The 13,679-nt window shown below is 33.3% G+C and overlaps 1 protein-coding gene across 1 annotated transcript in view; it reads right to left on the bottom strand.

Moving 5' to 3' along the window:
- KIFAP3 (kinesin associated protein 3) overlaps window positions 1–13,679 on the bottom strand; it is a 148,026-nt gene that overhangs the window by 52,444 nt on the left and 81,903 nt on the right. Inside the window, exons 12-16 of the mRNA XM_069545614.1 lie at window positions 8,488–8,596; window positions 6,897–7,009; window positions 6,287–6,452; window positions 5,544–5,669; window positions 1,651–1,749 (exon numbers count right to left, since the gene is read on the bottom strand). Of these exons, the coding sequence (XP_069401715.1) occupies window positions 1,651–1,749; window positions 5,544–5,669; window positions 6,287–6,452; window positions 6,897–7,009; window positions 8,488–8,596 (613 nt within the window). The remainder of the gene's footprint in view (window positions 1–1,650; window positions 1,750–5,543; window positions 5,670–6,286; window positions 6,453–6,896; window positions 7,010–8,487; window positions 8,597–13,679) is intronic.

Here is a 13,679-nt window from a genome sequence, read left to right on the forward strand (position 1 = left end):
TTTAAATTTTAAAATGCAATCATTAATACAAGGTGACCAAAAAGTCTAATGTTTCATTTATTTGAAAAACAGGGATGATAAAGGAAAAAAATGAGATAAAAATGGGCAAGAAAATGAGCCAGTAAATCTTAAAATGTGTAAGGTAATATTTTTGAAAACATGAAAATTATGAAAGTAACTAAAGAAGAAGCTCTAGAGCTACATGACTGTAAAACTTTCTTGATTGATTTGACCCTCCTAAAAGTTAAGAAAAAATAATTTCAAACAGAAACTCACATACAAAGTATTTCACACAATAAAGGAAAAGAATCACTGCCAATCAAGTCAAGAACAACAAAAAAATCACATATATGGATATGGTTATTATAAGAAGGAGAGAACATAAGATAATTTCATATAACTCTAGTATTTTAAAAAAAGAAAAAAATTTAAGAAAATAATACACACACACACACACATATATGAAAGAATAATAGGAATCAGAATTAGAAAACTCAGAGAAGTAATTCAGGAAATAATTAAAAATCATTTCAGATATATTAAAACTAAAGTTTATAGTAATACAAGAATAAATAAAAGCAACAGATAAACTCTAAGTTTAAATAGAAGGCAAAAAAGAAGAAAATTTGTAAAATTTAAAAAGATGAAAAGAGATGAAAAAGATTAGAAAATGACAGGTATTAAAGGTAGGCAAAGAGGATCCGACAAAATAGGAATTCTAAAGACAATCATGGCAACAGAACAAAACAAATACTATAAACTACAACTCAAGAAAACTTTCCTAAAATTAGAAAAAGACAAAGTACAAACACTATATTTTCATACTTAGAAAAACCAAGCAAGGGTGATGAATACCAACTCAAATTCTAATAAAACTATAGTGGCTTAAAAAAACAAAACCCAGAAACATGCTTTGGTCTTCCTGGCAGAAAGATCAAGTCACTTATAAGGGGAAGTAAAGTAAACTGTCATTAGACTTTATGAAAGATAATTAGTAGACTATACTTCTCATTGGCAGCAATTAAAGGTAGAAAAATACCTTCAAACTGATGAGGAAATTAATGGGCAATCTAGAAATTTCATATTCTGCCAAATTATATTTAAAGAGGACAAACTAGTTATTTTCAGATACAGATGCATTTTATTACTATAGATGTTCATAAGCAGTATAAGAAAATGTAATCAATTAAGAAAGAAAATCAATGTAGAGAAACAGAGGAACTGAATTCAGGAAAAATAGTAAATGATGAAATAAATGCATTAACATACCATGCATGTGTGCTAAGTGGCTTCACTCGTGTTCCACTCTTTGTGACCCTATAAACTGTAGCCTGCCAGGATTCTCTGTCCATGTGATTCTCCAGGCAAGAATACTAGAGTGGGTTTAACATACCATAAATCCTAAATAAACACTGGCTTTTACAAAGCAATAATCTCAATAATTAATTTTGAAATGTTATAAAAAGAAATAGAATGTATAAACAACAGTATGGGAAAAGGGAAGGATAAATAAAGAAAACTCAAATCCAGATAGAAGCCTCAATGAATCTAGAAGAGGCAGTAGAGAAAGTTAGAATTCCCAATACCTTAAAGTGTATCTTTTCTGAATATGCGAAGTGTTATTATGTATGATGAACACCAAAAGGATACGTGTTTCCTTGATTATGACATCTCTTGTGGCTTGATGGAAAACCATTTGGTAGAAGACATAAATTATCTGACAAACAAATTCATCATCTTCTTGTTGAGCTAAAAGGCAACAGAAAGCTTTAAATAAAAATACTAAGTTATATACAAAACTGAAAAACATTGAGGGGGAAAAAGTGGGGAATGAGAAAAACCAAAGGTGACAAGAAGACAGGTAAAGGACAGTTAGTTTAAATTGTTTATAATATATGGCTGCCATACATCATTCATGTCTTAAATGTTTTTCTCTAAATTACATGATGATCAGTCAAAATTTTCATAATTATATATTTTCAGAAGTTTTATTAAGTTTGGTTGTTGTTAAACTAAATAGGTTATGACTTTGAAAAACAAAAATAAAAAATAAGATTTTGAAGAGAGAAATTATATCATCTCTGAGTCCAAACCAACTATTTGAGACTGTTCATGTCAAAAGGCTGTATCTAGGAAGAACTGAGAAACAAGATAGGTTTAAGAGAATAATAACAGTGCTTTAATAGTAATTTTTGCTATATCGATACCAAGTATAAAGAAATTCATTAAATTAACTTCTAAGTCTCTAATGTGAAATGGTAACTTACCACCACTTATGGGGAGGTTTTTTTGGTTCCTCATAAAAATTCTTCAGACAATTTTAATCTGTAAAATAAATCTTATTCTATTTTGTCTCTATAATGTTGCCCTCACAGGACAAAAATGGTTCTTAAAAAAAAATCACACCCTCTAAATCCTAAGTTTCTGATAGAAATTAGATTATTATAAACAGGTTTTTTCTTCATTGAATAATGTTAACAAAATTAAACTTCAATTATTGGCATGAAGCAATAAAGTAACTTTAGCTGCACGCATTAATTATTCTAGTAAAAAGAATGTTATGCATGCATACAAACTAAGAAATGTTTATTATCAGAAGAAGATGACTTTAACAGAATATCAGATGACCACTGATTAATATTATGTAATGGCAAAGGCAAATACTTATAGAAATACAATGTTCAGGTACTGGTTATGAAATTTGATTTACTAATAGTTTGACATCAACTCTTGGCAACAGTTCAGTGATATCTGTTAGACAAATATTTACAGGTCAACAGAGCATCCAACTAGTTGGGTGAAATAAACTGTGATTCCTTCAAAGTCCAGCCATTCCAAATAATTTTCCTCACTAATTTACCAAAGTACCACTCAGACTATTTGGGTTAAAATTTTATTAATTACTCTGTTGGCATACAATGTTCCCTCACTTAACCCCAAGGGTTTTAATTTTGAAAATCCATTTATTTCCAAAAAATATTAGTATATACAGCCTCTGCCTGTGATAACATGTCAGAGAACATCAAAATATGGTAAAACACTGAGCTGGCTCTGTTATCTTATCTCTCAGTAATCATCAATGTGAGACAGCAATTTAAGGACCCAGGTCATTTTGTTTCAATTTTCTCCAGCTCACTACAAAATACTCATTCTCATTATAACAACTACATTGTCTTTAGTTTTACCTCCCAATTACCTAGCCTTTCAATTACTTCTAACATGAAAACTCCTGGCTGTGAGAAGGGTGTACCAAAGCAAATCCATATCTATTACTTATAGAAATACTTCAAATATGGAGGTACTATCTCTAGATGACCATTAAAAATGATTATGTAAAAGAATTTACAAATCAGACTTTTCAAGATTTAGAAGAGAAAACTGGGCAAAAGAATAAATAGGCACCTCACTTTATCTGCCGTATTAACAGCCGATAAACACAAATAGGTACTAATTTTCATTAACTATTGTTAGCCCCTCAGTCATGTCTGACTGTTTGTGACCCCATGGACAGTGTAGCCCACCAGGCTCCTCTGTCCATGGAATTCTCCAGGCAAGAATACTGGAGTGGGTTGCCATTTCCTTCTCCACATTAATTATTAGGAAGTATAAATTAAGATCACAATGCAGTACCACTATGGAGGCTACAATTAAAGAGGCTGGATGCTGAAATATGTTGGTGATGTAGAATAACTGCAACTTTTGTACATTGCTAGAGGGACTGAAAATTGGCACAACTACTTTGGAAAACAGACTGGCATTATTTTTAGTCAAATACATGCATACTCTCTTCTACTCTTAAGTGTGTGTCTAATAGAAATGAGTAAATATGTTCACTAAATGAAAAACATTTAAGAATGTTTATAGGAGCATTACTTATAAAAGCCCCTTTCTCTTAAAAAACAAACAGAAAACCCACCCTACTATGAGCCAATAGTTAGAAAGGAAAAATAGTAGTATATTTATTTACAAAGCAATAAATGGAAACACTTCAGTACACAACAAAGATGAATCTCACAGTTATAATACAGGGCAAAATAAACTAGATTCTCTTTCTAAAAGGTTGAAAACTAAGCAAAATTCATCTATGGGTGATAAGAGGAAAAACAGTACCCCTCTGGAGAAGGTGGTATTGACTGGGACATGGCAGAAGAGGAATTTCTAGGGTGCTGGTAATAATTCATTTACTTATACAAGTGGGAATAACATGAGAACTCTCATTTTAAAAATTCACTGTTTTACATATACCTATAACTTGTGTTTTTCTTTATGTACACTTCAAAAGAAGACTATTAAAATAATATAAAATACATATATATCTGGTAAAAGAAAGACTGAAATTAGAGAGTCTTTTTAAGCTTTCCATATTAGCATATTTAACTTCTGTACTAATTAGCTACTTTTAACGTAAATCTGCTATGGGCCAAAGTGCATCCCTCCAAAATTCATATGTTGAAGCCCTAAACCCAAATGTGACTATATTCAGAGATAGGGCTAGAAGGAAGTAATTAAGGTTAAATGAGGTCATAAAGCTGGGGTCCTAATCCTATAAGATTAGTAACCTTATAAGAAGGGATACCAGAGCACTTGTGTATGCTTGTGCTTTCTCTTGCTCCCTCTCTCCGCCCAACTCCCCCCACCATATGAGGATGTTAGGATATAACAAGGTGGCCTTGTGCAAGCCAAGAAGAAAGACCTCACCAGGAATCAAATTAGCTGGCACCTCAATAGGACTTCCCAACCTCCAGAAATATGAGAAAATGTATTTCGGTTATTTAAGCTACCCAGTCTGTGATATTTTATTATGGCAGTCCGAGCAGACTAATAAAACAAGGTCCTAGAGAACCTGGCCCTAATAAAATATATTCAGAGTCAGACAAATTTTGTATGCAGTGGAAAATAATGAACCTGGGTCCTTAAGAGCAAAATAAAGGTAAGGGGAAGACTATCTAGAACTCCTAGCCTATATTGTAATCCTAGCCAATGTGGCTAACTAAATTTACTTAAATTTTATTTAAAATCCAGGTTCTCAGTCCCAACAGCCACATTTCAAGTATTCAATAGCCACATGTATTGGACAGTGCAGATAGAGAACATTTTCTTCATTGCAGAAAGTTTAGAGGACAACACTATATATGGATCCAGGAGGGAATAGATGATCAGAATTAACTTCCTAAAAAACCTTTCTGATCAGAAATCAAGTTATTATAAAAAAGGGTTTGTGCAAGAAAAGAGATATAATTCAACCAAGACAAAGCTCAACAGAAAGAATAAATGGCAGAATATTTAGCTGTTCAAGGTTGATAAGCGCAGGGTAGTTATCTATAAAATTGGTCCTCAATCACTTTATAGGAACATTCTTAACCTTGCAACCTAAAGCTATTTGGTATTATGCTATCTAATTCTCATAAAATGTATATTTAATTCATTTTGCTAACTATATAATTTAAGTAGCTATACGATGAGCAATGCAACAAGATAATATATTATCACTGCAGATAATGGGTTTATATATTAGCATAAAAATAAGATAAATTATAATTTACCATTTAGCAACTCAATGAGTGCAGGGATTATCCCAGATTTGGCTAGCAACGCAGCACAAGAGTCATCCATAGATACAGTTCCAATCATTATAACCACTTCTAAAACAAGGTCATCTTCTGCAGCACCTAGTGAAGTGAACATCACAGAAAGTTTTCATTGAAATGTCCTGATACAAATCCGTTTATATTTCCAAGATTCTAATTCACAGAAAAGATATTGAAAGCTATTAAATCAGTTCCTATGAACCTTTAACATGTGTACAAATTTATCCTTTTCCCAAAGTTCCATGTTCAGAGAATTCCATTCCACAATGACAGTTCATGGTTTCTGGAGTAGTAGAGAGGTGGTATTGTATTTTCAATAAGTCTTTGAAAATATAAATGAATGACAATGTAAACACAGAAAATAGAAGAGTCATTTCAATGCCTGAAAGAACTTTGTGTGTGCATGTGAACTCATGTAGAGCAGGATGGTTATTTGTTAATTTTAGAAAGGGTGGATAAAAAATAGTAAGGCAGGATAGGAAAGGGAAACTAATATTAAGAAAACATTGTTGGGGAAAATAGTATATACATATAAGAGGAGAACTAGTGACTGCTTTTCTGGGAGAAAGAAATTAGAAGTAGGGCTAGAGCTAGAGGCCTGGGAACATAGTATAATAATGGTCACAAAATACTGCTCTAGCAGCTTTACCCACAAAAGAGAGAAATAATCATGCAGAAGTGAAATACTTAGCACAGACCTGGTTTTAGTTTATCCTTGAGGTACGGAACCAGCTTATACTCCTTAAGAACCAATTCCCAGTCTAAGTCTGGAATGGTCAAATTTGCAAGAGTTCCTAAACATTCAATCACAAACTCCTCCTCTTCATCATTAGAGATCTGAGCAGCAAGGTCCCCAACATAATCCTGAATAAAACAAAATTCAATATAAATTTAAAATATTTCTACAGAAGAACTGATCTAATAATTTAATGCATAGGAAGATAAGTATCAAATGTGATTCTCTTGTTTTAATTGTAGTTCTTCAATCACTCAATCGTGTCTGACTCTTTGCAACCCCATGGACTGCTAACTTGCTAAGGGAGTCTATGGTGAATTGGTTTAAGGCAAGAAAACTGGAGGGAGGTTGAAAGGGTTAGGGACAGGGATCATAAAACAAAAACAGTATTAAAACTTAGGTTGAAATCTCTAGGAGCTAAACTTTCAAGGAAGTTGATAACAAGAAGAACCAACTTGGGTCATGAATTAATATTTGACAAGAGTTAAGGAAGAGTTATATTCCAAACACAGCACTTTAAAACTTCAGTTCCAGGCTATTTTAATAGACAGAAAGCCAAAGACAACACTTACAATAAATAAATTTTTAGTTGGTCCATCATGCTGGGAAATGTTCCTAATCATTTTCATCAGCAATGGATCCTTGAACTTCAGAGCCCTCTTCATGAGCATCTTCAGTCCGTTTCCTGATAATAACAACAGAGAAATTCCCAAATAAAATTAAGGTTCATTTAAATTTAATGATCTTTAAAATTTTCAGCTCTCAAGAAACCCGATTTACACACAGAAAATACATAAATTTTATAGAATCTATTAATTTTAATAAATGTATGCCTCTCTATAATTCATATACTATGTCAAGACAGAATATTTCCATTCACTGCAGAAAGTTCCCTTGTGCTTAGCTGATCTTCCCAACACAATTACTTTTCTTTTCTCCTCCTCACATTCCTCTTTTTTGTATTTTCTTTTTAAACACAGATTTTTGCCTCTTCTAGAATATCACATAAATGGAAACACAGTATGTATATGAAATGTGTACCACAAATTTGTATAATATAAATACTTTTTGATCCATAAAAATATCATTTCTAGAAATTTATCCTAAGAATATAAAAATGGAAACATGAAAGATTCAAAGAAAGAAAAAGTACTGTAGCATTGTCTGTAATAGAAAAAAAGTGGCACAAACTATCCAAACAGCAGATTAAACGATGGAAAATCCTTTAATGAGCTATTTTTTCAGCTACTGGCAATTACATTTTATAAAAGTATTTAATCACATGGAAAGATATTCAGATATTATTAACTTTAAAAAACATGTCACCAAACATAAAGAATCCCATTTTAATTTACAATATGCAGAAGCATTGTACCAGTTTTACCTATGACTATCTCTGGATAGTGGAAATAAAATTTTTTATTTTTTCATATTTGCTCATTTGTACTTTTTGATAACTTACATGTATACTTCTCAAATAAGTTAAAACTACTAAGCAAACTCTGAAATACCAAAATGCATGACAAATCATTTTACGAAGATACTACAGAAACAAATAGTTAATACATTTGTACTGCAACATCTTACACTGTAACAGACTGCTTTACAAATAAAAAGTTTTGTTTCACCTAGAAAATATTTTTAAAAATCAAATTGCAATTAAGGGTAACTGACAAAACAGTTTATTAAATGTTACTGGAGAAGGCAATGGCACCCCACTCCAGTACTCTTGCCTGGAAAATGCTATGGATGAAGGAGCCTGGTAGGCTGCAGTCCATGGGGTTGCTAAGAGTCAGATACAACTGAGTGACTTCACTTTGACTTTTCACTTTCCTGCATTGGAGAAGGAAATGGCAACCCACTCCACTGTTCTTGCCTGGAGAATCCCAGGGACGGGGGAGCCTGGTGGGCTGCTGTCTATGGGGTCGCACAGAGTCGGACACGACTGAAGCGACTTAGCAGCAGCAGCAGCAGAGAGTAAGTCTGCTCATGATGTAAGAATATTTATGAGTCTGATATTTAAGGATTTGGGCTATAATTTTTTAAATTATAGAAAGATGTAATTCACATATTTACTAAAATTCTTAATTCCTTATTATCTATTTTCTATCATTTGCCATTGGCATATTATAGAGATTATCCATGAAGCTCAAAGGCACTAACCTTCACAGATAAGCTGTACATTCCTTTTGTTAGCAGCAAGATTAATGCAGAAAGAAATGAGTTCCAAGTCAATTCGTTCATCTGAACACTCAAAGAGCATCTTCATTAACTAGCAAGAAGCACAAGACATATTTCATTTAAAACACCCCTGAACACATGAAAAACATAGGCAATGTTTAATCATAGTATGTTATCGTAGATTGTATGTTGGAAATAATACAATTACATTTTTAACATAGAGTAGGCTTTTACTACTGAATACCTTAGTGAACTATTAGATGCTCAGTATTAAATATAAGCTTTCAAGTACAGTGGAGAATGTAACAGAAACATCAGATAAAGACTTTTCTTTTAAGGATTTAAAATATCGTGGGGAAGTAGAACACTCTGAGCAAAGAAAACAGCTTGTGCAAAGGTTATAAGGCAGGAAAAAATGTCATTCTTCTGAGAAATTAAAAGAAAGCAAACATGGATGGAATGAGGGAAACAGTGATAAAAGAAGGTAAAAGCCAGAAAATGGAGGGTCTTGAAGTACATGTTATGGATTTGGGGCTTCATCCTAAGGAAAATGGGAAGATGTTAAAGGCTTCCAAATAAGGAAAGCGTCAGAATAAGATTTATGTTTCAAGAAAATCTGACCAGTGTAGAAAACAGATTGAAATAGTGTAAGAAAATGTGCTAAGACTATCTAAAGGGCTAGCAGAAAAGTCCAGGTATGGCAATGGCTGCTCGGATTAGTTAGAGTAGTGGGGATAGAGATAAAAAGGACAGCTCAGACATATATTTAGGAAAGACAATCAAACAGGATTTAATAACTGACTGGATGTTGGCATTAAGGGAGAAGAAGAAACAAAGATGACTCCCAGGTTTATACCCTGAACACGAACAATGGTGCCAATGCTTACCCAAAGACAGAAACTAGAATAGGAGAAAACCTCAAAGGGAAGACAGTAATTTTGGCTTTTGGATATGTTGAATTTAAGCTGCCTATGTGACAGTCTCACGCAGATAGTCAATGAAAGTTATAAACACAATTTTAGAAGACATGTGTTCAGACTGAATGTATGATTTTAGGAATTGTCATTTACAGTTGATAACTGAACCTGCAAGGTCTGACCCAAGCATCCAGGAATGTATATAAAATAAGGAAAGAAACTCTATTTAATAAGAGAAAGAAAGATGGGTCTGGGAAACAACAGACGGAAAAAGAGGAAGGAAAGGATAGGCTACTTATGCCATTTAGCCATATCTACATTTGTCATGATAAGAGGTCACTGCTTTATAATAAAGCAGAAATGACAAATCTTATGCCATACTTTTGAGAAGCTAGTCTACTATTATTGGTAAATAGTAAATTAACAATGCATATTATATAGATATTTTTCTCTTAGTCAAACTGCTAATATATGGAAGTTAATCCTAAAATTTATCACCTAAAATTTTCTTATGTTTTATCTCGAGGCAATACCTTTAAGATCAACATGTCTTTGTTGATAGGTTAGACCTTATTCTGTTAAATCTTGTGGTTATTTTCTATGTTAGTTCCAAATAACTTCTCAGTTTCAAAAAGGATACGTGGTCAACATATCATGTGTCTGTAAAAACTAATCTTACTTTTATATACTAGCAATGAATTAAAAACACAAATCCACTTAAAGCTGCTCCAAAAAACACTTTGATACCAGTCTAACAAAACAATATGTATACGTGTGTGTACGTGCATGGGTGCTGTCACTTCAGTCTTGTCCCACTCTTTGTGATCCTATGGACTTCTCCCACTCTTTGTGACCCTATAGACTTCTCCCACTCTTTGTGACACTATGAAGCCCGCCAGGCTCCTCAGTCCATGGGATCCACCAGGCCAGAATATTAGCGTGGGTTGCCATGCCCTCCTCTGGGGATCTTCCCGACCTATGGATCAAACCCTTGTCTCTTGCACTGCAGGTGGATTCTTCACAGCTAAGCCACTGGGGAAGCCCATATATGTATGTATGTATGTATGTATGTATGTATGTATGTGTGTGTGTGTGTGTGCGTGTAAAATTCATTTATTTGCTGTGAACTGAACAAAAACACTATAGCCGGTAAATGGTTAGTATGTATCATGCCTTTTCTCACAGAGCACCTCTTTAACACAAATGTTGCCACTAGTGGAATCTTTCACTAACACTTAATAATGTTGCAGAACAACAAAATATCTATGGTATAGATAAAACAACCCTAAATTACTGGATATACATTTAACAGATTTTGCTACCTATATATTAACTATCAGTTAAAATTAAATTATAAATTAATAAAACTGTAGATGACAGTACTGTAAATATATACAGTATGTTTTTCATACTATAATTAAAAACCTACTACATATAGATTTCTTTCAAACTTCTCCTGATACAAGAAGCTTTTTAAAAATAACATAAGTCTGTTTGTTACATCAAGGTAACGCTTAAACAGGCAAACTATGTTGTTATTTACTTGAAATTAATCTTGTAGTATGAAACCTGCCCTTAAAAATGGCATTATAGGTGATTTGTTAGAAGCTGAGGGGTTTTGTTTTGCCTTGTTTTTGTAATTTCTATGTTAAGTTTTGTGGTGAAATATTCAGGAGCTAGCTTTTTAAAAAATAATGGTGGTTTAAAACCTTACCCAACTCCCCACATTCCCAAATCAAGACTAAATGTTAAAGAAACATCATGATATAGAATTAGCTTTTCACAGTAAGAGAGACACTTAAATTTTAATTAGAGCACTCACACTTTAAAATATTTAGTTCAAATTCCATGTGCAACATTGTCTTTAATTTGATTGTTACAGCACTTCAAAAGTAAATGTAATTGCTAACAACTAGGAAATATTAAAACTAGATTTGTTCTGTTTTAACTATGTTCATTGTCATCTTTTACTAATTTAACAGGAAGGCACTAAAAGGGCTTCAGTCTTTGCAATGAAGAGGCAATAGTGTTCAATCAGACAAGTCCCATATTGAGTATCAGATACCAAAGACACAGGACTGAAATCACTGTGTCTAGACTCTCTGGCACCTGACTTCACTTATTTACCAGTGACCAGAGGCCAACCCCCACAGCTCGCTATATTCACATACACCTCTACCACCACCACCCCCCTACCCAAACATCTTTGAATGATTATGGCAGAACTTTGCATGCCTCAGGAATCTCTTCTGACTGGCTACTCCCTAACTCTGCTGTTTGAAGTGATGCTCTGGTTTCTGAACTTCAGCAGATAATGGCAGGCAGGAGCAAAGGGGGCTGTCAGAAAGGACGTTTACCAGCATTCGGCTAAAAAGAGGCATGTAGATCAAAGAGGGGCCAAATAGGACAACTGTGGTGGAAAACGTGGATTACTATGAAGATTCTTGCACACTGTTCTAGGGTAAAATATTAAATAACACCATGACATCATTACCTAAACATGTACTCTGGCCATTCTATTACCAATAAATACTTTTTATAAGCATCTGGATGGCATTTGCACCTATTTAAACAAAACATGCATCTCAGAGGTCTAAATAACAATGAACTGTTAATGTGTACTCTTAACTATTATTAGAATACAACCATTAACTCCTGGTTATCCCCAAGTATGCTCACCTGAAACAATTCACCCACTGAGACCATTAAGATCATATATGAAGAAAGACTTGCCCTGACCCCCAAATTTTATAGAATACTGGGAGAGGAAAAAATTAGAATATATTGGATATTTAGAGGTAATAAAATACAAAAGAAGAAAAGCAACATAATAGTGGAAGAGATTATGAGGCATGATGAATTTATAACACCTACTCTGAATGTTAAATAATTTACAAAAGTGAGCTCTAATTATAGAGCATCTCAATCTATTTCCACCAAAGTCCAGCTCTTTAAGAATCAATAGAATAATTTTTCCCCAAAAGACCACCATTATGTATCTATATAACCTCTTTAGGTTAATCTAGTTTATGAAATGCTATTCTATGAGCAGTGTTAAGACACTGTTTATTTGGACTAATAAAATTCTGAAGAAAATTTTAAAAGTACAGTATAGGTTTCTTAAGTGTAAACACACTTAAGAAAATGAGTATTTAAATTGGACTCTGAGTGGTTCCAAAATAGTGAGAACTATTTATTAATGGCATATTGTTTTAGTACAGTGTTTCACAGTTTATAAAGTTTCTTTACATATACAGCTAACATAATTAAAGAATGTGACCATACTACCTATTCTTTTTGATTGCTGAAATGAATATGAACGACAATTTAATCACCGCTTTCCTAGTATCAGGCTTCCTATGTGGTTCAGCGGTGAAGTATCCATCTGCCAATGCAGGAGATGCAGGTTCGATTTGTGGGTCCAATTCGTGGGTCGGAAAGATTCCTCAAAGGAGGAAATGGCAACCCACTCCAGTATTCTGCCTGGAGAATCCCATGGACCGAGGAGCCTGGCAGGCTACAGTCCATGGGGTTGCAAAGAGTTGGACATGACTGAGCAACTAAGCACACAACATTCCTACTTTCAAAGTTATTTTAGGCTTGTCATTTGAAAAATTCATCTGTAATTTTTCACAATATTTACTACACAAAAATTAATGTGCATAATTTCGAAGTGAACAAAGTATTACATTAATTCTAACATATTCCAAAACCCAGATATATAGTTTTATTTAAGAAAGTTAATCAGTTGCTGTCACAAATGAGTTTAAAGCTCTGCTAGTATTATAAACATTACTTTGAGTAGTCAATATTTCTGAAAGGAGTATCTTTTTAATTTCTGAAGGAAGCCTGGAAATTTCAATGTAATACCAAATTTTCTTTCTTTTATTTTACAATGTACTTTCATAATTGGCACTAGGTGGCAATTAAACCATGTCAATTTTTCCCCAATATGTCAAAGTTGAGCCTTATAAGTACAAGTTATAGCCTGGATAGCACTTTAGGAACAAACATATTCTAGAGTATCATTTACTTTCTCAAACTATGGCTTCATACTAAGAAGTTTCAGGATGTTTACAGTATAATAACTTGAAGACATTTTGAGCTTTTAAAAACAGAATATAATAAATTAAAACTGCCAAACAATGACCACTGAATGAATTTTCGAAGATTCTGTTCACGAAATATAGATCATAAATATCCTGAAAATCCCTCTGCAGAAATGTTTGATGTTAGAAAATTATCTGGCAAGGAAAT

This window comes from Ovis canadensis, chromosome 12 (genome assembly GCF_042477335.2).
Source record: "Ovis canadensis isolate MfBH-ARS-UI-01 breed Bighorn chromosome 12, ARS-UI_OviCan_v2, whole genome shotgun sequence".
Classification (NCBI taxonomy): Eukaryota; Metazoa; Chordata; class Mammalia; order Artiodactyla; family Bovidae; genus Ovis; species Ovis canadensis.